This window comes from Ictidomys tridecemlineatus, chromosome 1, assembly GCF_052094955.1.
Source record: "Ictidomys tridecemlineatus isolate mIctTri1 chromosome 1, mIctTri1.hap1, whole genome shotgun sequence".
Classification (NCBI taxonomy): Eukaryota; Metazoa; Chordata; class Mammalia; order Rodentia; family Sciuridae; genus Ictidomys; species Ictidomys tridecemlineatus.
In genome coordinates, this window is record NC_135477.1 from 248396324 (window position 1) to 248422685 (window position 26362).

A 26362-nucleotide genomic window follows, 5' to 3' on the forward strand; every position below is an offset into this window, starting at 1 on the left:
CATCTTACTTTTTAACAATGGTTTAAAACCAGAAATCCTTTATTAAAGAAAAGCTTCTTTAAAAATAGTATCCCAGTTTCCTGCTAGAAAATATTAGTGATCCTTGAAACTCATTGATGAATTAAGATCTTTTTAATATGAACTTACATAAAATAAATGTATAAGCTGCATATCGATATACAAAGCTTTTAAAAAAATGGTATATGTACTTCAAAGACCATCACTATAAACACCACTAATGACATTGGAGTGTTTTACATACAGGGAAGTAAATATTTGCAAATGCAGAGCAATGTCAAAAAGTTGGCTTTACTTTTATATTCCAATTATATAACTTTCTGATGTCTGCAAACTAGCTCAGTGCGAGCCACTCTAAACTTTTAAAAGGGCGAAAGAACTATTTTTTTCAAGCTAGTTATTATACTCACTTGAAAGAGCTGTGATAGTCAGTCTCTACCTCTTCATCTAGGTTCTTTCTTGAATCCACTCCAATCAGATTTTCATCCTCTCTATTCTAGAAAAACCACTCCTTAAGGTTGTCAATGACTTCCACTTCTCTAATCCACTGGTCAATTCCAGTCCTCATATTACCCAGCTTCATCACACTATTTGACTCAGAGGATTCCCCCACTCCATTCCCAAACTGTCCCTCTTCTTCCAAATCAGTCCTTGGTTTTCTCTTCATTTATTAAGACACTAATCATTCTTGCCTTTTTATTTTCCTCCTCCCACTCCTCCTCCTGACCTTTAATCTGTATACGGGGTAAAAATGGGAGTTCATAACCCACTTGAATCAAAGTGTGAAATATGATATATCAAGAACTATGTAATGTTTTGAACAACCAACAATAAAAAAAAGAAAAAAAAAAAGAAAAGTGCTCTCTATTTGCATGCAAGCCCAAGCCATCCTTCTAGCCCTGAGAGTTTAAATGCTATGTGCCAAAGCTTCCAAAGTTCCCATCCTGGCTCTAACTCTTCTTTCAGCGGAAACCCATCTTCCTCTTGAGTCTCCTGGACATTGTAAATGCACCATGTCCCTGGAGAGCTCTTTGATTAGCCCATGCCTTGCCCATTCTTAAGCTCACAACCGGCCCATCAGTAAACCCTGTTGTGGTTCCTCCATCAACTTCTATCCTGATTCCAACCACTGCACCCACACTCCACTGTTAGCACTTATCTAAGCCACCTTCCACTCCCATCAGGATTCATATAACAGCCTCCTAAGCTCTCTCACTGCTTCTTGTTCTTGGTCCCCTACAAACAGCAACAACAAAAACCATAAAAGTCACCACCCAAGAGCCACAGTGATGTTCACAACAATTAAGGCCACATCACATTCCCACTCTTCCAAAACTCTCACTGGCTTCTCTCCACACTCCGTGAACTCCAAGCCCTGTGTGGATCTGGCTCCTGCCTCTCTTCACTTTGCATCCCTACCCCTCTCTGCCTCATGTCCTCTGCTCCAGTCTCAATGAACTGATGTTCCCCAAACAGGACAAGCCTGTGGCTGCCTCAATCCCGTGTAGTGCTTATTTTTTCCTCTGACTAAAGCCATGACCCTCTGAGCACCTTACTCATTCTCTTACCTGTTCAGGTCTCCGTCAAATACTACCCTCCTGAGAAAGGCTTTCCCTGACCACCCGATCTGGAACGCTGTGTCCCTGCTGATCATTCTCTTTGCCCTTGACCTCCTTGGCTTTTCTCCATGTCGCCTACTACACCTGTTATGTGTTTGTTCATTCACTGTGAGTGTCTCCACTGCAGGCGGACCTGGTCTAGACCATCCATTTCTTCACTCTTAGATCAGTGCCCCGCAAAGGCAAGGGTCTCAATAAACATCCTTAACCCACGGAATCAGTTCACTTAAAACCAAAGGCCAGGAAAATAAAGAGATAAGAAGAACTGCTTCAAAGAATAATCTGTCATATACCTGGAGGGTTCAGTCAAAATGACAAAACTAAAAGATTCATGCTCCTGGCTCCAGGCAAAAACAAACTCAGGGAAGATTCTAGTTTATCATATTTTCTCAGAGTGAGTTAATGCAACAATTTCTAGCAAGCTACCAAAGTGTTAACTCGATTTTTCTGGGCAATTTTATACTATTTTTATACCACTAAGTTTCATTTTTAAAATTTGGCTCTTTTTTTTTTTTCCTTATCAAGAAATGTTTTAAACCTGATTAGTTAGCAAAAGGAAAAAGCAAAATTAAATATGAAAATTATTTAATACAAGCTTTGAATCAATATAGGTCACTCTCAGCAGGAAGGCCAAACTCCAGATGGAGGACATGGTTGGAGATAAACACTGACGAGCGAGGGGCATGTTCAATGACCCTTTACCGTCCCCCAGAAAAGGAGGAGCAGAGCCAGCATCCCCACATGTACAAAAGTGGTGAGAGATGCGTTCACTGACTACTTTCACTTCCCTAGAGGCATAATCTTAGCATTTCTGCAACACCCCCTAGTAGTTAATTCCCTTGAGCCATCTGGAAAAGAAGAATGAAAAGATCATAAAAAATACAATTATGAAACATTGACTGGTATAATTTTAAAAATTATCTCAGATCTGAGTAACTTAAATACCTATATGGCGAGGTCTACTCTTTCCTATTATGTGACTGAAACAGACTATTATAAAGGTACACAGTATTTTAAATCAATCGATTTAGTAAATGAAAAGTTCACATGTGTCCAACATACAAAATATAAAGGTGATAATATGAACTATGAATTCCATCACATAATTTTAACTGTGTTCCACTTTTCAAGATTTCAGACTAACTTATGATTTCCCTTGTTTTTTAGCACCTTCAGTCACAGGATGGGTTCATATTTATCAGACAACTTTTCCATTTTCCATATAGCAAAATCAGCAATCATAAATGTTCCTAAATTTGTTAAAACCATCCATAATATCAGCCAACTAATCTTGAGTAGTACAGTATATATGCATCACAGCTTCTTTTCTTCATATTTATTCTAGTTTATCTATATGATTTTAATTACTGGCAGATAGATAGCCAGATTTAGGTGGAAATGTCAACAAATACACTGGTGAAAGTGAGTGTTTTTTTCTCACCACGGTGATTCCACCCAGCATACCATGGGAAAGAGGTACACTGTCTGGATGAGCTGTTTCTTACCTCCCTGGGCTTACTGGCAATAGCAATGCTGCCGTCTTTGTTGTATTTGATGGGTGCTCCCCCTTCTTGAACTAGGGTTCCGTACCCTGTGCTGGTGTAAAAGGCAGGAACTCCAGCACCACCTGCACGAATCCTCTCTGCAAGTGTGCCCTACAAACAGACAAGCAACACTCAGTTAAAAGTTCACCACACAGGCATCGTCTGGGGACTCAGAAACATTTACAGACATATTCCCACTCTCTAAAAGCTTACAATTCTAAGAAGTACAGAGCACTACAGTTTGATGTGCATATGTCCGTAACCCCAAAGGCTAGAAGATCATGTAAAAGAAATACCTGTCTGTAGGCAACAACCAGTACATTATTTTTTTTTAGAGAGAGAGAGAGAATTTTTTAATATTTATTTTTTAGTTTTCGGTGGACACAACTTCTTTATTTTATTTTTATGTGGTGCTGAGGATTGAACCCAGCACCCCACACATGCCAGGCGAGCGCGTTACCGCTTGAGCCACGTCCCCAGCCCACCAGTACGTTATTAATCCACAAAATATAACTGCTTATTTGTCTAGCTGTGCTATCAGCTTCCAGACCTCCCACTGGTTTCCTGACATCATTCTACACATGCCTACTTTTGATATTTTTTAAATCAATTTTTATCCAAATCATATAATTTTAGCTACATGCATTCCCAAAATATCTTTAAATCTTGTGTTTCACTGTGTGCTATCATTAATAACACTGTAAAGTGTTCATGTTTATTTTAAACCATTTTCATGAATATATTATTTGCTAAATGATCTCAGAAAAATCCAAAGGTAAGCAAAGGGTACAGAGAACAGGTCAATGGGTTTTTAAAAGCCGAGAGCACTTCCAGCTTTGCTTCACAGTAGAAATAGCTGCAAGCAAAGTTTCTTTGTGTCTCCTTTTAGTCATCTTTCCCATAGCTGACCCTTCCCTCTTCTTAGTGCCAGTGATTTCATACCTGGTTTCCCTGGGTGTCTCTCACCCACAACCAACTTTCCACCCAGATTTCCCCTCCATCTCTACTGAACATTTCCTGACACCCTCCCTGACACTAAAACCCACTGGTGGGGTCTTGCCACATCCTGCCTTACGAGATGACTCATGCACGAATCTTTAGTAAGAACTGATACAGTTATTAGGGACCGTCTGTTCAGACTGACCCAATTTTAGAACTGTTCTCTACAGTAACTAAGGTCTTCAAATATTTTACTCAAAGAAGAGACTCACAGTTGGGATCAGGTCATTCAAGTAGGTGGGATACTCTGGGAAAGGAGGAACTTGCAACATAACTGAAAATCTTCCTGATAACTGGTTCTCTATTCTTTCTAATGGACAGAGACCACTCTGCTTTGTGTTGCAGTTTATGTTAATACATTCAAAAAACTGAATTATTCAAACAGCCTTAAAAACATTCCCTACTTCAAAATATTCATATATATATATATACACACACACTATCTGAATACTCTACTTCTCTGTGCAATTGAGTAAGAGCCTGAGAGTAGAATATTTCTGCAGACAGACCCTCTGCAGGGTACCACCAGGCTCCCACCTTCACTGCATAAAGGAGTCCTAATCCCTACCACCTCATCAACACTTCCTCTTTGGGCTCTTGGGCAGCAAAATAGGATGCAAGCTTAAAAAAAAAAAAAGAAAAGAAAAATATTAAGTAAGTTCCTTCCCCTTTTATATGTCCTGCAATGGTCATTTCGAATTGTCAACTCTATTGGATGAAGAGATGCCAATGATTAAGTGGCTTCTGGGTGTGTGAATCAGGGTGTGTGTAGGTGTGTGTAGAAATGACTGAAATGTGGGACAGCCCAACTGAAGTGGAGACATCTCCTCCCTAAGCACAGGTTGAAGGCTTGAATGGAATAAAAGTTGGAAGAACAAGGAAGCAACATCAGATGCAAACTCAGTTCTTCTTGAATGGGTTCTTGATTGCTGCTGCAATCCCCTGAGAATATCAGATTTTTTCTTCACTCTTCTGAAGCAGACTCTGCCAGTGATTCTCCAGGGAGTTTCCAGAAGCCTTCAGTCTCGGACGAGGGCAGTACCATGGATCCCTCTTATTCTGAGGCTTCAGCCTCTTGGTCTGTGCAGCTACTGGTTCCTCTAGCTCTCCAGCCTGCAGAGGGCCATTGTGGATGATCCAGCTTCTGGTCACATAAGCCAATCTAATAAATCCCCTTTTTATCATCATACTTCCTACTGATTCTGTTCCTCCAGAGAACCCTGACATGTCCTCTGACAAAATAGGGTATAATGTAGAAGATACAAAAGGTAACAAAGGTTAATTTTAAATAACTCCACAACCCACAGAATAAAGTATCTCATCCTATATTGTAAAAAGGACAAGAATATGCCACAGACTGAACTGAGAGCCTCTTAAATTCCTAAGTTGAAGCCCTCACCCTCCCAAAGTGACTGTATTTAGAGAATGGGCCCACAGGGAGATAATTAAGGTTGAAAGTGTCATAAATGATCTGATAGGACTAGCGTCCTTACAAGAAGAGACACCGGCGAGTTTGCTCATACTCTTATTAGCCCCCTCACCTTGTCACCCGTTGTGAGAGAACTCAGAAAGAAGTTAACCATCACAGCCAGGAAGAGAGCCATCGCCACAAAATGAACTGACTGGCACCTTGATCTTGAGCCCTCCAGCCTCCCAAACTATGAGAGATAAACTTCTGGTGTTCAAGCCACCTAGATTATGCTGTTTGGTTACAGCAGCCTAAACAGACTAGGAAAGCATTCTTTGTCTTTTCACAAAGTTTGAATGGAAACGGAGTAAGAATAATGTAGGGAAATGCTATGATAAATAGAGTTCAATGCTATAGGGTGACCAGGTGTGCCTGCAATCGCGTAAAACCTCATTTACAAAGAACAGCCTCCCATTCATGCTTAGTCTCTAGACCAGTATATACCTGATTTAATTACTGAAAAATATTTTTTTTTAATATTCTGCTACATTACATTATTACCATCATGGTGAAGTTGGATGTAACAGTCTTTTCAAGCAGAGCAGCGGGTTCCACATCAGAGATGAAGGCAGAACATGTCCAGGTGGAAGACCAGTACAGGTAACTTGTGGACCTACTTAACCCAGATGGATTCAAAACACTGCCTTCCTTGATGACAAATTCTTCAATGCATTAGGAGGTGAGGCAGAAAACAAGTGGACCCTTGCTAGATAAACCGAGGTAATTGATTGCTTCTTATTGTAACATCAGTCCCCAGGAGACTGGGCTCTGATCTCCACACTTGGTGATGTCATCAGTTTCACCCTCTGCGGGCTTCACTGCTCCTGGGCCTCAGCAAGACCTGATCACTCACAAATTCTAACTCAGTGATTCCTAGAAAACGACTTCTATAGGACCATCCTTGAACCTTTCAGCAAGTCCTATTGCTTGCTTCTGGCACAAGGGACATTATTATTTCAAACCTGCAAGTTACCCTGCAACATAGGTATTTCTACCTCCGTCTTCAGTATACAGTGGCATAAAATACTCATCCTCTAGTGATCAATACATCTGACTTATGAACACAATTCCCTGGTTTGGTAAAATAACATATCCTCTGTCTTGTACAAAGCAATTTTTAAGGAGAAAGAGTACGCTTTTCAACAAGCTAGCATTGTGAAAGGAGAGCAGCGAAATCTCACCTGAGGTGTCAGCTCCACTTCCAATTCACCAGATAAGAACTGCCGTTCAAATTCGGCATTTTCTCCTACGTATGAAGAGACCATGCGTTTTATTTGCTTGGATCGAAGTAAAAGACCCAAGCCAAAGTTATCGACCCTAGAAGGAAAACGAAGGTAGCTTGAAATCACAGGAACATCCGACACAACGCTGCTATCACATTTTTGTAAAAAGATGGAATTTCATTTACTTGGAGAAAAGGAAATGCTCCTCTGCTAAGGAATGTCATCCAAATTCTCTCTATCCCCTACCATTCAAAGAAATATGCAAGGTGGCTAGTCTGATTTTACAGTTGAGGAAACTAAAGCTCAAAAGTGGCCCATGGCTGTAATCCCAGTAGTTCAGGAGGCTGAGGCAGGAGGATCACAAGTTCAAAGCCAGGCTCAGCAAAACAAGGTGCTAAGCAGCTCAGCGAGACCCTGTCTCTAAATAAAATACAACATAGGGTTGGGGTTGTGGCTCAGTGGTTGAGTGCCCAAGTTCAATCCTCAGTGTAGCCAAGTGTGGCTGAGTTCAGGCCTGGGTACCAAAAAAAAAGTTTAAGTGACTTTTTCTCCAAAATCTCAGGCAGTTAAGGACATAGCCAATATGTAAACCCACATCAATCTTCTACTTTTATTGTATATTTTGTTCTTTCCCTTACCACAAAACGATCCTGGGTTGTAATCAAAGCAAAGAGGTTAATTGGTTTTTGTTCTGTGCTTTGGGGTGGTGAAATACTGACCCCAAAGAAAGATTTGGCTGGAGAACCTCCTTCTGTGCAAAAAAGGAAAAAGGGCCATTCTTGAATTTAAGAAATAAAAGAAAGACATACTCATTGAAATATGAACCCAAGTTACAAATAGTTATGAACATTTTTACAGTTTCACAGATATTTTGTCCATTCTTTACCCACCCCCCCAATTAGGAGAGTAATAATAAACAATGAAAAGATTCTAGGTAGCAAGAGTAATCCTATACCTGTTAAATCACATATACTTTTGTTTAATATCTCCATTATTTTAAAGTTGGAGTTCAATTTATTCTTAGACATGGTGCAGGTGGTTTGGCATTTGTTTTTTGTTTTTTAATTAATTAGGTAAAGGCCTCCTGTTGGTGCATTTCTTCTTTATTTCTATCATTGTTTTCAAAGCAAAAAATGTCAAGCAAAATCAATATGACAAGAAAGATTTAAACTTGAATAAACATTTCTCCATTTTCAGTCGCCTAATCCCTCTCCCCTTAAAAATATCAGGAATATTTTAATCAACTAGAGGAAGGAAACATTTCTAAGATAACAAAGAATACTTGACTTTAAGCTATGAAATTATTTTTAAGGGTGAAATAGTTTTAATGTTGAATATCCCGAGACACCGCTACAAACATAAAAGAAGGGCTAAATAACAAAGAAGAAAATGCCAAGTGTTGGCAAGTATGTGAAACATCAGAACTCTCATATATGCTAAGGAGATTAAAAATTAATACTTCCACTTTGGATTCATAATAGCTGCCATTCTGACTGGAGTGAGATGAAATCTTAGAGTGGTTTTGATTTGCATTTCTCTAATTGCTAGCAATGATGAACATTTTTTTCATATATTTGCTGATTGACTGTATATCATCTGAGAAGTGTCTGTTCAGGTCCTTGGTCCATTTATTGATTGGGTTATATATTTTATTTATTTTAACTTTTTGAGTTCTTTATATACCCTAAAGATTAGTACTCTACCTGATGTATGAGAGGTAAAAATTTGCTCCCAAAAATGTACACTCACCTCACAGATTGTTTCTTTTGCTGAGAAGAAACTTTTTAGTTTGAGTCCATCCTATTTATTGATTCTTAATTTTAATTCTTGAACCAAAGGAGTCTTATTAAGGAAGTTGGGGCCTAATCTCACATGATGGAGATCAGGACCTACTTTTCTTCTATTATATGTAGGGTCTCTGGTTTTATTCCTAAGTCCTTGATCCATTTTGAGTTGAGTTTTGTGCATGGTGAGAGATAGGGGTTTAATTTCATTTTGTTGCATATGGATTTCCAGTTTCCCCAGAACCATTTGTTGAAGAGGCTATCTTTTCTCCAATGCATATTTTTGGCAAGTGTTGGCAAGGATGTAGAGAAAAAGGTACACTCATACCTTGCTGGTGGGACTGAAAACTAGTACAGCTAATATGGAAAGCAGTATGGCGATTTCTTGGAAGTCTGGGAATGGAACCACCATTTGACCCAGCTATCCCTCTCCTCACACAGCCACATCAATGTTTATAGAAGAACAATTCACAATAGCTAAACTGTGAAGCCAACCCAGATGGCCTTCAATAAATGAATGGATAAAAAAAAAAATGTGGTATATATACATAACGGAATATTATTCAGCAATAAAAGAGAATAAAATCATGGCATTTGCAGGTAAATGGATGGAGTTAGGGAAGATAATGCTAAATGAAGTTAGCTAATCCCCAAAAACCAAATGCCAAATGTTCTTTGATATAAGGAAGTTGATTCATAGTGGGACAGGGAGAGGGAGCATGGGAGGAACAGACGAACTCTAGATAGGGCAGAGGGGTTGGAGGGGGTACGAGGTTAGAAATGATGGTGGAATGTGATGATCATTATTATCCAAAGTACATGTATGAAGATACAAATTGGTATGAATATACTTTTTATATAATCAGAGATATGAAAAATTGTGCTCTATATGTGTAATAAGAATTATAATGCATTCTGCTGTCATATATAAATAAAAAATAAATACGTCCACTTTGGAAAAATTGTTAAAGGAATCTACTAATGTTGAACATATTCGAATATGTTATGAGCCAGCAAATCCATTCTAGGGTCTGTACCCAATACATCCTTAATGTTTACAAAGAGACAAGATACTCAAAATAGCAACTGTTCATTATGGCTAAAACAGGAGTTTTCCAAATGCCCATTGCAAATAAATAAATAATGGTTTATCTACACAATGAAACACCGTACAGTAATGAGAATGAAGGCTTCATAACCACTAGGAAACAATGCATGAATCTTGGATGATATGTTGAGCAAAAGATGTCAGACACAAAAGGGTACATACTGCATTATTCCTTTAATATTAACTTCAAAATAAGACGAAACTAATGCATGAGATCAGAAGAGAGGATAAAGATTAACTTTGGTGGTGGGAAAGGAGAGCAGTGACCAGCATGAGCAGGAAGGGGGCTTTCTGGAGAACTGGTCATACCCATTTCTTCCTCTGGGTGCTGGTTACATGGATGTGTAGCTGATAAAACTTCATCTACATTCGGGATATATCCATTTTTCTATATAACTACATACTATACTTCAATAGAGATTTTTTAAAAGACAGAAATGTAGCCAGGTACAGCTGCTCATGCCTCCACTCCCAGTGACTCAGGAGGCTTAGGCAGGAGGATCATTAGTTGGAGACCAGCCTGGGCAACTTTGGAAGACCCTGTTTCTAAAATAAAAAAATAAAAAAGAGCTGAGGATATATCTCAGTGTTAGAGTACCCCGGGTTCAATTCCCAAGACTGTAAGAAGAAAGAGAGAGACAGAGGAAGAGAAATAAAGTAATAAAGGCCTAAATATCTCCTAGAAACGGAAGTCTTCACTTATTCCCTTCCCAACTCCTTTAGTTCTCTGATGGTTCAGTCCCTGTGGAATTTGTGTGGCCTAAAGGATTCATTTACCTAACAATCTGGGCTGGAATGTCAGGTTCTGGGGCTACAACCATGAATAAGGCCTGGTCTGGCACCCTGAATAGCTCTGGGAGTACAGAGGAAATAAACATGCAAACCCATCAGGACAGCAGAGGGGAACACGCTAAGAGAAGTGTGCGTGAAGTGGGATGAGCACACTGCAGGCTGAGGACCCCAACTGCTGGAGGAGAAACAAGGCAGAAACAGCCTTCCTGAAGGGAGGGCCTTACACAAGAAGGTGGCCCTTAAGGGATAGAAGTAAAAACACATTTTGAGAGTAGAGTGGAGGAGGCAGTCTGAGGGCAAGAGGCAGCTGGACACCCTCACGGAGACAATCAGGAAGCGTCAACCTGAACTGGAGGCAGAGGCAGGGCAGGAGGGGTGGGAGAAAGGCCAGGTTAGGGTCTTCCTCATGGGACTTCACCCAGAAGGACACGGAGACCCTGTGAATAACTTGAAGCAGAAGGATAACAGGATAACTGAAGAGATTCAGAAACAAAAGGCAGAGGGAACAGTTCAAAGGCTTGATGTAGCTCGAACAAGCAATGATGAGCATCTGAACTAACGTAGAGGTTACTGGTGGGAATGAAATAGAGACAAATCAAGAAGTATCTAGGGGAAACTATTCATTCCTAAGACAACTGTTGCAAATCCCAATACAGAAGTAGATCCGCTGCAGAGTTCTGACTTTGGCAATAGAACTCAGTGGGACGGTGCACTGGGGGATAATCTGATGTCACTGGTGACACCCACTTGTTGGATCAGCAAAGGTGCTAAATGTGGCGGGCTGTGTGACAAGTCACTGGCATTTCTTCAAACAATCACATTTTCTTCACTTTCACTCCACTATTCATGCCCACAAGTGTCCATCCAAGACCAAATGGTTTCTTCTTAATTCTTAGAATGTATCACTTCCATGTCTCTTAACTCCCTCTATAGTCCTGTAGTGTCCAAGTAACAGGTAATTGTCCACCTTCTATTAAACTTGTTTTTCACTTGTAGCCTTTAAATATCAGAGCTGATAATATTTCACATTACACATGTATATAAACAATAGCTATATCATTTATTATTTATTCCCAACATATTTTGAGCAAAAACTAAAGTCTAAATAACCTAAGCTATTTTCAAGAATGAACTTTGGAGATAAGGTAATTCCCTACAGGTTAATAATACACTTATCCACTAGAGGTCGCCAGATCACAGAAGCTTTTCCATCTCCCTGATGCTTGAGCACGCACACATGCCTTCCAACTATTCTTTATTTACTTATTTCTTCTTTGAACCTACTCCTAATACCTGACTAGGCCCACAGTTCTTGAGGTTAACAATTCTACTCCCCCAACTTCCTGTGCCCTCAACGTCTTACCTGACGACAGCCCCATCCATACACTTACGTAGCACAAAAGTAATAAACCCATCTAACTTCTCACATTCTCATCATCAAATCACCAGGAAATCCTGACTCTATCTTCAATGTCTATCCATAGTTGGACCATTTCCCACTCTCCTCTATTCCCTGCACAGTAACCTTTCCTGGTTCTGTTCCTGCCCTCTACTATCTATCTACTCATGATATGGTAGCAAAGTAAGCCTCATAAATACGGAGTGCAACAAACAGACCATGCGCTGCCCAAAGCCTAGCCATGGTGCTCATTTACTCAGAGCAAAGCAAAGGTCTCTAGGACTACCTGCTAGCCCCATGTGCTCAGATGCCCTTTTATCTTTTATCTCCTCCCATGCTCCTTTCTGCTTCCTGCTCCACTTCTGCTGCCTCTCCAACAAGTCAGGCATTTTCCCACTGAGGGCCTTTGCACTGGTCTTTCCCTGCCTTAGAAACTCTTCCCCAGGATGTTTGCAGGGCTCTCTCCCCTGCTTATTTCTAGTGTGCTCAAATGTCGCCAAACCGAACCCTAAATCCTGCCTCTGCTCTTATGTTCCCAATTCTCTTTATTGGCTCCTTTTTTTTTTCTTTTTTCATGGTATACATAACTTTCTAACACACTGGAAAACGTATTCTAATACACTGGAAAATGTACTTATTCTTCATATTGACTACTTAATGTCTGCCCCTCCCTACTAGAATGAAAAGTGCATGGAGCAGGGATCTAGGTCTATTTGTTCACCATGGTAGTCAAGCACCTGCAGAACATAAAGAGAACTACATAAATATTTGTAGAACATTTGCTAAATGAATCTACTGCTCAATTCCACTTTGCTCCTCCTCACTGACTCCTCTCTAATAAAAACAAACACCGAAAGTCACCGTCATTTTCTGTTTGCTGTCTGGATCCATTTTCCAGCTTCAGGCTGCTCTGAGCTGGGACAGACCTGCAAACTTCATGAGCCTCCCTTGCCACTGACTTCTGACTGGGCTCAGCCAACAGGAGGCACCACCAGGATGGCTGAAGTGGGTGGTGAAAGAACAAGATGCAGGATTTACCTCTTCTCACACATTACAGCAAGCCGGACAGCTTGCTACATAAAGCTTTCTTACAAATACCGACAGAGGCTCCTGCCTGCCTTCACTGCTTCTATGTCAAGGCTAGTGGTAACACCACTTCTTTGTTACTAAACCCAAGAGTTAGTTTGTTTTTCCTATTTATAAGAAAAAATGTATTGGTGGAATTTAAATTCTTAAATCATGCATGATTTTTGGTATAATGTAAACACCTTGAACAGTAAAAAAAAAATTTTAACAACTTTAGTATTCTCTCACCTATTTTGTCTTAGGAAATAACGTAACAAAAGAAAAACTTTGTAAGAGCATCTATCTATATGTAGACACACACACACACACACACACACACACACACACTCACAGACACAGACACACACACACACACACACACACACACATATAATTGAGGATAGACAAATAACAGCCAGAAAGATAACTACAGAAAAATAAAGAGACACAGAGATATAATAATTTTCCAAGGAGAATATGTCTGATTTTAATAAATTGAATAGCTTTTTAATTCAGTCAAAAAAGTTATTGTATTATCTTTTAAGTAAATCCCCTTACTCATCACACTGCAATCTGATACAATAAAAATGAAGCAGACTTGGTAGGGAGGGAGGAGGGAGGAATAGTGAAGATGAAAGAGGATTAAAATCTAATTCCTTGCATGTCTGATTTTGTCAAAATGAACCCAAATATGATGTACAGTTATGCTGCTCTAATAAAAAGAAAAGAAAAAGGGCTGGGGTTATGGCTCAGTGGTAGAGCGCTCACCTAGTACACATGAGGCATTGGGTTCGACCCTCAGCACCACATAAAAATAAATAAGTAATTAAAGGTAGTATGTCCATCTATAACTAAAAAAAAAAATTAAAAAAAGAAAGAAAAGAAAAAAAAGTTCTCTTTGGTAAACTCCTCAATTACCCAAGATTGAGAGTACTGATAATCTTATCTGGAGCTGACTAATAAAGTCATAACCATAAAATAACCCATGAAGACACATCTGGCCCATTTGCGTTCTATAGTTTTAAATTTCTGAAACCTCCTCCAAAGTCTACAGTTTCATTCTAGAAACCAGAATACAGCTGGTCATTCACTGACCGAAAATTTTTCTAACCACTCTTTTTACTTTTGTTTGGCTTTTTACCACATTACATATTTGAATTGGCTCTATTTAAAGATGACCTCTCTGTATTTGTTGATCTTGGCTCTGGGGAACATTGTGTATTTGGCCTTTGCTTTGTTTTTAGACTCACGTCCTAGCACAGCAATCAAGCAGTGCCTGAGATGCTTAGCCCAAGCTACCACTGGACCAGATAAAAAGTCAGTTTTCATACTTTGAAAAGTGCTGTTAGATAGCTTACAATGAAAGTGAATACCTTGTCACATGCTCCCCAATTTACAAATCCAGCAAATACATCAGACTCTCATGATTAAAAAATGAGTAAGGCAAGTCCCTTTCCTTTAAGAGCTCACACTATAAAAAGAGAAAACATACGTGACCTTTTGGAAATGAGGACTATATGGTTTCTAGTAGAGAAATTTGTATATAAGAGCATCTCACAGCTCTTTGATACTAAACACAATGCCTATGTTAGATTATGCTATCTGCCCTCAGTAGCCAGCATTTTTCTAGAACACCTAAAGAGAAAGATCTGTTTTCCCTGCAGCACAATAAACTGGGGTTTCACACATTTCAGTGGTTAAATGAAGAAGTCAATAATTCCTTAAAGAGATATACTAATGTAAAGCAACAAGATAGGGCATGGAATAAATTAATGTTCTGCAATTATACTCCTTTTCTGAATCTGAAATTTAATTTACTGAATTTCATTTTCTGAAATTTCATTAATTGGCAACCCTTGTCAAAATAAAACTCCAATAAAAATAAAGGTGTGGCCATTACCAAACTGTTTTTCTCTTGTTTACTTTTCACTTTATATATATTTCAGTCTCAATTATACAATTTATGCTTACTCTGATAACATCAGAAGTATTAAAAGAAAAAGCTGTATTTGAATATAAGGTTAGTTTATGTCATGGTTTTATGGGACAAGGGAGCCAAGCACAGAAGTTCAAGTACACATTCCAGGAAGTAGTTAATCCTTCCCAGAAAAAAAAAAAAAAAAAAAAAAATCCTGGAGAATACTCAGAATCATCCAAGGTGCCTATTAAGTTTTTCACAGCTGCAGCTGCATCAACAAAAAGGGAAGAAGAGAAACAGCAAAGGGGCCACACACCTCTATCTTTAGGTTCAAAGTCATTGGTACAGAACCAAAAAGTTTATTTAGAGTGAAAGACAGCTAACTGGGCCCTCAAAAAAATCCCTATAGTATAGAACTGACTAGTATAAAACTCTATAGAAGTAATCACAAGTACAAGAACATAATATTGTGAGATAGTACTGATTAGCCTTCCATAAGTAAGAGGGGCTGCCAATGGGGTCATCTTTACCACACCCTTCCTGAACTGTAGACTGAAAAACTACTGCGATGAGAAATGAGCACATCTAATAAAACACACCCATGCTTCCACTGGCTCTGTGACTCAACTAGCTGACATGTAGTTTATTGTGAACTTTTGATTCCCACTGGCTTATAACTGAAAATTCTCCAAAAATCAATGAAAATCACATTGTCAATTATTCCTACCTTTTTAATTAACCCATATCAAAGTATGAGTTCAACTAGTGATCCTAAAGAAGGATTTATCTCATCAAGGCTAATAGTTAATACTTCAAACCAAGGTAAATGACATCTTAGGACACGTCTCACTGCTTACTAAAAACAACAAAAACAGAAAATCAGGAAGCCTGAGATTTAGAAAGACTTCCACTTCAGGGAGGTCCTGCCATAAGTGAGCTCCTTACAAATGAGAAAATTACGACTTCTAATTCCAAGTTCTTTCCATTTTCCCAACAAGTCAAACCGTGTCAATGATTCTCCAGTGAAGCATGATTTAGTTTGCTTCAGTTATCCAATTGGAGGGCAAAGCAAGGTCGTATTGTTATAGACCTCCAGGATTTAACCCCTCCTAATTAAGAGAATCAACTGTCAATAAGGATTTGCAAAGTATGACCTTTGTGTTCCACATCTAGTTTGCATCCAAAATTTATAGTTACACACTAACAGAGAGCATATACCATGATGGTTCTATAAGGGTACATCACTTAGTGACATCACAGGCATCTTAAGTTTGTGTAGGTATATTCTATGATGTCCTCACAATGAATGACATATTTCTCAGAACATCCCTATTAAGCAATGCAGGTTGTTTATTGATCTATAGTATCCCTTGTAAGCTTGGAGCTATCTGGAAAACCCAACCAAGTATGGATAAACAAAAGTATTTATGGGATGGGAATGTAGTTCAGGGCTATAGCACTTGCCTAGCATATATGAGGCCCTGGGTTCAATCCCTACCACTGCAGGGAAACAAAAAAAAAAAAGAGAGAAAAGTATTTATAACAAATATAAGTCACATCATAGAGCATGGGGGTTGTCTAAGAAAAAAAAAAGTAATCATGAACAAGTTACTTCTCAATTTACAAAGGGGTTTCCTATGATACATAAGGGAACTGAACAAATAATCTCTACAATTCTGTCCACCTCAAATATGCCATGAGTCAGATTCACAAGCTAAGCACAGCAGGGAATACAAAACTACTGCAAGTATCAGGATCAGGACATAACATATATCAAATAGGTACAATTTAGTATACCAAGAAAGGGCAAAGCCTCTAAGGGAATTCAGAAAAGGCAACATCAGTCAAGACTGGAGGCTTTCTGTAATGGGATAAGGCTCCCTCAAAAATGTGTAACTTGAGTGAATCCTGAAAAAGAAGGAAGTGCACAGGCAGGGCAGAGGAAAGAGAGGCTCTCTGACAAAACAGCATGAACAAACTCAGAAAAGGAGCCATGAGAACAAATACAGCATCCGTTTTATTTCCTAAGTAATCTGTATTGTTTGTTTTGGAGTGCAGTTATAATAATAGGCTAAGTTGTCAATTTGGCTCATTTTTTAATATTTTAAATATCTTTAAAGTCTTTCCTTCATAATTGAAAAGGGATGCTTTACTATTTCTGTATACAAATAGATTTTTCTAACAGCTAAATGTACCTAAATGAGCATGACTTTATTAAAATTATGGCTTATCATTAACCATTTTGAAATGGAATCCTACCGCCTTAAGTGCTGGCTACATGTCCTCCATCTTCCATCGAGACCAGTGACATTCTTGTGATTCAGATTTTTTTTTTTTTTTTTAGTTGTAGATGAACACAGTACCTTTATTTTATTTATTTATTTTTATGTGGTGCTGAGGATCGAACCCCCAGGGCCTCGCACATGCTAGGCGAGCACTCTACTGGTGAGTCCCAACCTCAGCGGATTCACGTATTCTTTACATATTCTTTTACATAGTATCTAAAGAAATGGTGTATAGTCAAAAGAATAACTTAAACCAATTTCAAATTGATGTCTCCTCTGCTATATAAATAGTAATATACAATAACAAAGTACACAAAGGACCATCTTTAAATTCTGAAGTGCAAGTGTCATTATGAAAATTTTTATTCTAACATCGATAATATAAATTTAGAAAAATAAAAGCACGTCAGACTAAGACAGAAAATCTTAATCTATATATTTATATTATATTTATTATGAAGGATGGTACCAAAAATATTCGAATAAATGTAACCTCCACTCCTGACCCTGTTACACTATGTTTTGATGTTTGGACATACTGCTCTTTGGAGGAAATTTTAATTTCACTGATAAACTCCATCAAAATATTATTAATAATTTCCATTTCTTCCAAGCCAATTATTATAAAAATTCATACTTACCCTGCATTATTGCTGACTGCAATTAATCCTTTAACTCCAGTCTTTAATAAAGCTCCTATAAGATTCTCTGGAATTCCGCAGAGCCCAAAACCTATGATGAGCCCAAAAGTAAATAATTTGTGAAGAGAATAATGTTCTTTTAGGGAAATGTCTGTTATTCTTCTTAATAAAAATTTTTTTTAAAAAAGGCAAAGCACATTATCACATCTATTAAGCAAATAACTAGATTCAAATGTTTTGCACCATAATAGAGCCCCAGACTTTCAGGATGGGACATGGTAATAAAGTAAAATACTATATGTGCACAAATAAATAAAAATAGTAAATGAATAATAACTAAGTAATAAAAGAACTGGCACTTCTTATCTACACAGCTTTGACCCTGAGATTTTCCTGCTTCATTAGAAACATAAGGACTAATTACCATGAAAAGGAAAACAGTATTATTACTCACCACCAACCAGAATGGTTGCCCCATCAGGGATATCTTTTACAGCTTCTACTGGATCTGTATAAAATTTGGTATGGCGACGAGTACTAATAGAGAAGTAGCACACACTTCCCTGAAATATTAAAAAAAAAATTAAGTGAATAATCTTTTAGATATGCATCTTTACTTGCATATATAGCAATTCAGCTTTTAGATATACAATGAGATAATGCATCATTATGCACAATGAATGCAAAATCTATATATTTTCACTTGTCAATTAAAAATATCCACAGAGTTAAGCTTCTGATCCAATCTTAGGTGCCAGAGAGTGCCTACAATAGGGACAAGTAAAGAACAGTACACAGAATGTCTTATCACCCTACTGGGCTAGCTTGTGGATGTTGTAGAAAAATATCAAAGTATTAGCTACAAGGAAGGCTAGTCACCCTAACACAATGCATGACTTAGTCCTGCTATGAAATGTTGTAGAGGGTTTGTCACCTCCAAAACTCATGCTGAGATTTGTTTGGTTCCCAATGTAACAGTGTTGAGAGGTGATGGGAATTTTAAGGGTGTTTGGATCCTCATGAAAAGATTAATGCTGCTCTTCAGGGACTGGGTCAATTCTCACAGGCGTGAGCTCTCATTCTCACAGGACTGGAGTTGTTACTACAAGACCAGTTGTTAGGAAGTAAGATTGCACCTTTGGCTTTGACTCTTCTGCATGCACCAGCTTGCCCTTCCACTTCTCCTCCAAGTTATGAGGCACCACAAGGCCCTCATCAGAGGCAGTCACCCGATGCTGGATTTCTAGCCACTGGAACAGTGAGCAAAATAAACTTATTTCCTTTATAAATTAACCAGTTTGGGATATTTTGCTATTGCAACAGAAAATAGGCTAATACAGGTCCTAAATGAGTCAGCTAGTGGGCATTCATCGACAATCAGTTATAAACTATATTTTTCTTTGTATTTCATGTATGATATAGAAAACTGATATGAGGAAACAGTCTGTGGCAACCAATCACTCATATTCAACATTATTCCTCCTTTACTCTCATCATACAGCAACCTGAAAAGAAAGGGAGGAGAGGGACTAATACCTGAATCTTGATGGCTGCCACCTTAGCAAGCCCATCTGAAAGTGCACATCCACATCACTTCCTAAAAGTCCACCAGACAAGGGGGGACCAAGTGGTCAAGGACACTGCATAATAAGTGTCTACAGTTCTTCCTCTAACAACCATCATTATGAAAAGCAGCAATTAGCACAAAGGACTATTAAAGAGAATTATACTGAGAGAGAAAGTCAGATGAGAAAGAGAACTCAGCGGTCACACACATGACCACATGACTTCTGTCCCTTTGAACCTCCATTTTGATCAAGGTCAGGTGAGGAGAGTGTATAAACTGGCATGCTGCCCAGACCCAGGAATGTAAGTGGAGGCAGAGGCTGAAGGGAAGTGGCTGGAGCCATAAAGAGTTTTCTATTTTTTTTTCCCTGTCCTCAAACAGCAAGGAATCATTTCTTCCATTTTTTTTTTTTTAAGAAAGAGTGAGAGAGGAGAGAGAGAGAGAGAGAGAGAGAGAGAGAGAGAGAATTTTTTAATATTCATTTTTTAGTTCTCAGCGGACACAACATCTTTGTTGGTATGTGGTGCTGAGGATCAAACCCGGGCCGCACACATGCCAGGCGAGCGTGCTACCGCTTGAGCCACATCCCCAGCCCCGATTTCTTCCATTTTAAATGCACACAAACACACCAGTCTTAGAAATTAATTTTAGTCTTAGAAATTAAAAATTTGATGGACTGAATAAACAGGCTACAGGTTGACTGCAAAATAAAGCTGAGAATATCTCCCATAAAAAAAAAAGAAAGAAAGAAAGAAAGAAAAGAAAAACACAGATATATAATCCAACCAACTCGCTGTATAGGTCCAGTTTCTGAAGCTTAGAAAGATCTTCCAAGAACGGATGCAAAGTTTGGGCCTCCTATCACCGGGTGCTTCTACCACACTATGCTCCTTTTTATGTTTACTGAAAGACTTGATTGTACTCTACTTTTACTTCATTATTTACACACAACAAATCTCTGAGTATCCTATTTTTTCGTCTGTAACTCTTCTGTCATTATCTCTACCTGAGAGTGAATAGTCTAGACCTCGGCAGAAAGGGGAAGAAAAATTTAAAAAAAAAATTTTGTCAACATCCAAATGGGGTGGGAAGTGAACCATGTTTCTATAGAGGGAGAAACTTGCGTCCCTTAGAGAGTAACATGGAAGAAAACTCAGTTCCACCATATATTCCAAGAGGCTTTATAGATTCACCAACAGAAACAAAAACACATAACCACAGACCTGGCAAGAATCCTGTTCCTTTGTTTTCGGCTGAGAACTGGTATTTTCATGACAGTCAGAAATTATCCAGAGCTTACCCTACTTTTCCCACCTAAAAAAAAAAAAACCCTCAGAATTATTTTTAAAAAGATGTAAGTTGGGCTAGAAGTGTAGCCAGTGGTGGAGCACTTGTCTAGCATGCTGGAGGCCCTGGGTTCCATCCCCAGCACCTTAAAAGAAAAGAGAATGGAACAAAATGGTATGCTTACATGGATAACCAAAAGTTAAAAGCGGTAAGAGTGGCAAGTCTCCAGGGACTGTGACAAGGGCTCAAGATAATGAAGACCCTACAGGCACTCAAGTGTATTTGTTTTTTCATTATTTATTCAGTTAAGAGTATTTACTCACATCTGTTAGATGCTATATTGACATTTGACATCTATTTACTATTTACCGAGAAACCAACTTTTACTTCAATAGTCTTATACTGAAAAAACAAACCATCAAGCCAGACACAATGGCACATGCCTATAATCCCAGTGGCTCAGGAGGCTGAAGCAGGAGGATCACAAGTCCAAAGCCAGCCTTAGCAACTTAGCAAAGTCCTAAGCAACTTGGCACAACCCTGTCTTTAAATAAAATATTAAAAAAAAAAAAAAAAAAAAAGACTGAGAATGTGGACATGGTGGTGCATGCCTATAATCCTAGCAAGTTAGAAGGCTGAGGCAGGAGGATCACAAGTTCAAAGCCAGCCTCAGCAATTTAGCAAGGCCCTAAGCAACTTAGTGACACCCTGTCTCAAAATAAAAAACAAAAAGGCCAAGGATGTGGCTCAGTGGTTAATACCTGGGTTCAATCTCTGGTACCAAAACAAAACAAAACAACAAAACTAACTACCTAGTTTGGGAGACATTGTAAACTAGAAGACTACATTCCTAGGATGAAAATAATCTTGTGTCAAGACCCAGCACAGTCACAACTGTATAGACCAGAGCAACTTACTTTTTTTCTTCACTTTTTTATTTTTGATTTTTTAGTGCATTATAATTAGACATAATATTAGGGTTCATTTTGACATAAATATACAAGCATGAAATATAATTTGCTCCAGTTCAGTCCCTAGTACTTCTCCTTTCCATCCACTCTCCCTCCCCCTGTTTTCTTTTCTTTACTGTACTGGTAAAGTCATTTTTCACTGGGACTAAAATTTCAAGTTGACAGTAATTTTCTTTAGCACATTGAAAATGTCATAGACTTTCTCCTTGTACTGAGTGGTTGTAGCTATCAGATGCCATTCTAACTGTTGCTCTTTTATGTTTTCAGTCTTCTTTCTAACTCATTTTAATTTCTTCTGTCTCTTAGGTCACCTCTACTTTCACTAGTTATATCTAAGCATTTTGCTTTTAATTTATGTATTGCTTCAGTGGTGTTGATCAAATCCAGGGCCTTATGCAGGCTAAGCAAGTGCTCTGAGCTATATTCACAGGTCTTGATATTTATTTATTTAAAATTTTGTTCTAGCATTAGATTCATTGTTTAGATTTGTAGATTTATGCCTTAAATCAGCTTTGAAAAATGCTGTTGAAAACTTTATTTTTGTTATTTATTTTTTGCTATATATAACATTAGGATTCATTTGGACATAATCACAAAAGCATGGAATATAACTGGCTCTAATTCAGTCCCCCCCCCACTTATCCTCCCCTCCTCACTCTACTGATACTTCTGTAACTTATTTATAGTTTTTCTTTTAATTAGTGTCTTGTGGATATACTTAAGTTGAGACTCACTGTGGTCCATTCATGTATATATATAATGAAAATTCATTTCACTGTTCTTCCCTTATTCCATCCCTCCTTCCTCCCCCAAATTCCTTTGTCTCCTTAACTGATCTTTCCTCTGTTTTGATAGAATTCCCTCTTCCTTTTGTTTTTTCTTTCTTTCTTTCTTTCTCACCCCCTACTCCCCATTTTGGATTAGCTTCAACATACAGAGAAAACATTCAACCTTTAACTTTTTAGGACTGGCTTATTTCACTTAGCACGATAGTCTCCAGTTCCATCCATTTACTAGCAAATACTGTAAGTTCATTCTTGTTTATAGTTAAGTAATACACCATTGTGTGTGTGTGTATGTGTGTGTGTGCGTGTGTATGCGCACGCCTCACATTTTCTGTATCCACTCATATACTGAAGAGCACCTACGTTGGTTCCATAGATCAGCTATTATAAATTGTGTTGCTATAAACAGTGATGTAGCTGTATTCCCATAGTATGCTGATTTTAAATTTTCTGGATATATACAAAGGAGTGGGTGCCTGGGTCATATGGTAGTTCCACTCCTTGCTTGTCTGTTTGTTTGTTTGTTGTACTGGGGATTGAACCCAGAGATGCTTAACCACTGTGCCACATCTCTAACCCTTTTTGTTTTTTATTTTGACACAGGGTCTCACTAAGTTTGCTGGGGTCTTGCTAAGTTGCTGAGGCTAGCTTTGAACTTGCAATCCTCCTGCCTCAGCCTCCCAAGTTACAGACATGTGTCATCACACCCAGCCCATTCCTAGTTTTTTGAGGAATCTCCATACTACTTTCCAGAATAGTTGCACTAATCTGCAGTCCCACCAACAATGTATGAGTGTACCTTTTTTGGCATATTCTCACCAGCATTTATGAAATCTGACCCCTATCACCCTACACAAACTCAACTCAAAGTGTATCACAGACCTAGGAATTATAGCAGAAACTGTGCACCTGATAGAAGATGTAGGCCTAACACACCAGCATGTTGACATGAGAACTGACTTCCTTAACAATACTCCCAAAGCACAATAAATAAAATAAAAAATCAATATGAGGGATGGCATCAAAGTAAAAAGCTTCTTCACAGCATGGGAAACATTTAAGAGTATGGAGAGAGAGCCTATAAAATAGGACAAGATCCTTGCCACTGACTCCTCATAGAGGGAATTAATATTCAGAATTCACAAAGACTCAAAAAACTTGACGCCAAAAAAACCAATAACTCAATAAATGGCCAAAAGAACTAAACAGACACTTCTCAAAAGAAGAAATACAAATGGCCAACAAATACAAATACATGAAAAAATGTTCACCATCTCTAGCAATTAGGAATATGCAAATCAAAACTACATTGAGATTTCACTTCACTCCTATCAGAATGACATTGAGATTTCATTTCACTCTTATCAGAATGATCAAGAATATAAATTAGGGCTGGGGCTGTAGCTCAGCAGCAGAGTGCGTGCCTAGCTTACATGAGGCACATGGTTCAACCTCAGCACCACATAAAAATAAACAAATAACATAAAGGTATTGTGTCCATCTACAACTACAGAAAAAAAATCTTAAAAAGAATATTAATTACTTTTTTGAGGGGATATAGGGAGAACTTGATTTTACAAAAAGATGGTAACTGTGTCGCATGGATTGGTAAGGTTCAGTTAAGGATATATACAGAAGTTCTGTGCCTGGAGAACACAAGATACCTAGATGTTAGCTTCCTTTGGGGAATGCCACCTTTTCTCCATTCCCCACCAAGAGAGGAAGATTAACTTGTCATTTATTGTCGTTTAATATAATTTTTAACCTTGCCCACTCTGCCTTACACACACACACACGCATCACTGGTTACACACAATATTTTTAATGTGATCCATAACACAGTAAATTAATCCATGTTATCTTTGTTAAGCATTAAAGAAAAAAAAGGGGGTCCTAGCTTTGAGATCACTTTAACTTCCTCCCTTGCCCTCCTCTCCTCTCCTTTCTTGTCCTTTCTGGAGGAAAGGTCTTGCTGTTGTTGCCCAGGCTAGTAGTCTGGAACTTCTGATCTCAAGCCATTTCTCCCACCTCAGCCTCCAGAGTAACTGGGACTACAAGTGTGCACCTCTGCACCCAGGAACATGTTCATTTTATTTTTCATCAAGTCTGGGAGTCTGGATATTCAGAGATGGCTGGGCAAGACAGCAGTGTGAATGCAGACAGTGGGGCAAAGAGGAAGCAAAAGGACTGGGCTGGGTGTGCCACTGAAGCTCTTCAAGACAGAAATCTGCTTAGAGCAGCTCCCTGGAGAAAGGTTTTAGGTTTGTTCTCTCCACTGATTTCCTCCCTTGCTCCCATTCTCCACCCACACTCCCTGTGAGTGAAGAAATATCTGTGTCAGTGCCAACACCTTCTAAATTCGGCTACATGGAAAGAATCTGTTTGATATAACATCTACCTTTTTTTAAGATAACCAAATTCAAAGAGCAGCTTTAAGCTCCTTCTAAACTAACCTCTCCCTTCTAGGATATTTTATATGTGAATACAATGATGTTAAAAATTAAAAAAAAAAAAAAAAAAAACAACATGTACCAGCTGCTACCAAAAAAAAAAAAAAAAAACAACCTTCAAGTTTGCTGAGACTACTCAAAAGAATAAAGAATGAAATGCACAGTTCTGACATCTATTTATTCTGGGGATGATATTTTTCACTCAGGTCTTCTTTCATGTTCACCGAAAGCATTTCATTTTGCTTTCTCACTCTCCTGCCTTCAGCAGAATGCAACACTATTATGAGCACTAGTTTCTGTTATTACAATTGAGGGAGGGAAATAATGATAAATGAATGATGCAGTGGAAGAAATAATCAAAATTTTTTTATAGTGAAAGACTTTTTCTTTATAATCTGCTTCTTCTTTTAATATCTTCTCCACCTTCACCCTTGATCCTTTTCTTCAAATTCTTACTCCTAGCTTCCCAATCTTACTTTACCATTGAGCCTAACTTTCATCTAATTATCAGGACTTCTTAATCCATAATCTTCCTCTCCAACCATTTCCACCATTATCTCTCTCAATTCCATGTCTCTTTCTCTTATCCTTCAGCACTCCAGAATTTAGTGAAAAATGCACTTCTTTTTGATGATCTCTCACTGAAAATACACAAATCATGTAACTTTTTTATTCTTAAACGTATATCTTAATGATACACCCAGGTGATACCAATCTTGACACGTTACTATTAAATCATGAAACAGAAAGAATGACCTTGACCACTTCAGCATCAGAGTTTGTTAAGCAGAAATAGGAAGGGGAGGCCCTCAGAAAGAGGTAAAGAGAACCATGTTAGAAGGAAAAGGCAATAATATGTGGGTGGATATGCATACCTACAGGCTTGCCAGGGGGAGCATGGCATCACTGCCAAGGGAAGGTAATGTGTGTTGAATGCAAACAAGGGGGCCCCACCCAAAACCTACTAAATTTGAAACTCTGGAGGAGGGCACAAAAACCTGTTTTACAAAGGCTCCAGGAAATCTTACTGGCATGCTCAAGTTCAGAGACATTGCACTTGCCCACCACTTGCCCACTGTTATTAAGAAAAAAAAAATTAACTATCTCATTGAACCTGTTAGTTATGTTTAGCAGAAAAACTCTCAAGGTTAATATTTAAGTTAATTGCAGGGTTCTCTCATCCATGCATTAAACATGTGTTAAATGTCTGGTTTTTGCAGAGTAGTAATGTTGAGCGAGATAGAGAATTAGGCAGACAGTAGATCCCAAAGTTAAACAAGTACACAGGTATTAGAGTTTAACAGAAATGGAAGATGGGATTTAGATGCTAACTATGCAGGAAAAGCCCTCAATGCAATGAGTGGGGGGATGGGGTGGGGAGATACTCTGGAAGGCAGGAGTTGGACCTAATCACATAGGAAAGGTGAAAGCTTTAACTC

General features: G+C 38.5%; 1 protein-coding gene across 1 annotated transcript in view; it reads right to left on the reverse strand.

Annotated features, from left to right (window-relative positions):
* The window catches only part of Oxct1 (3-oxoacid CoA-transferase 1), a 131528-nt gene that overhangs the window by 103447 nt on the left and 1719 nt on the right, over positions 1-26362 (reverse strand). Inside the window, exons 2-5 of the mRNA XM_005325615.5 lie at positions 18318-18426; positions 17864-17954; positions 6830-6965; positions 3143-3292 (exon numbers count right to left, since the gene is read on the reverse strand). Of these exons, the coding sequence (XP_005325672.1) occupies positions 3143-3292; positions 6830-6965; positions 17864-17954; positions 18318-18426 (486 nt within the window). The remainder of the gene's footprint in view (positions 1-3142; positions 3293-6829; positions 6966-17863; positions 17955-18317; positions 18427-26362) is intronic.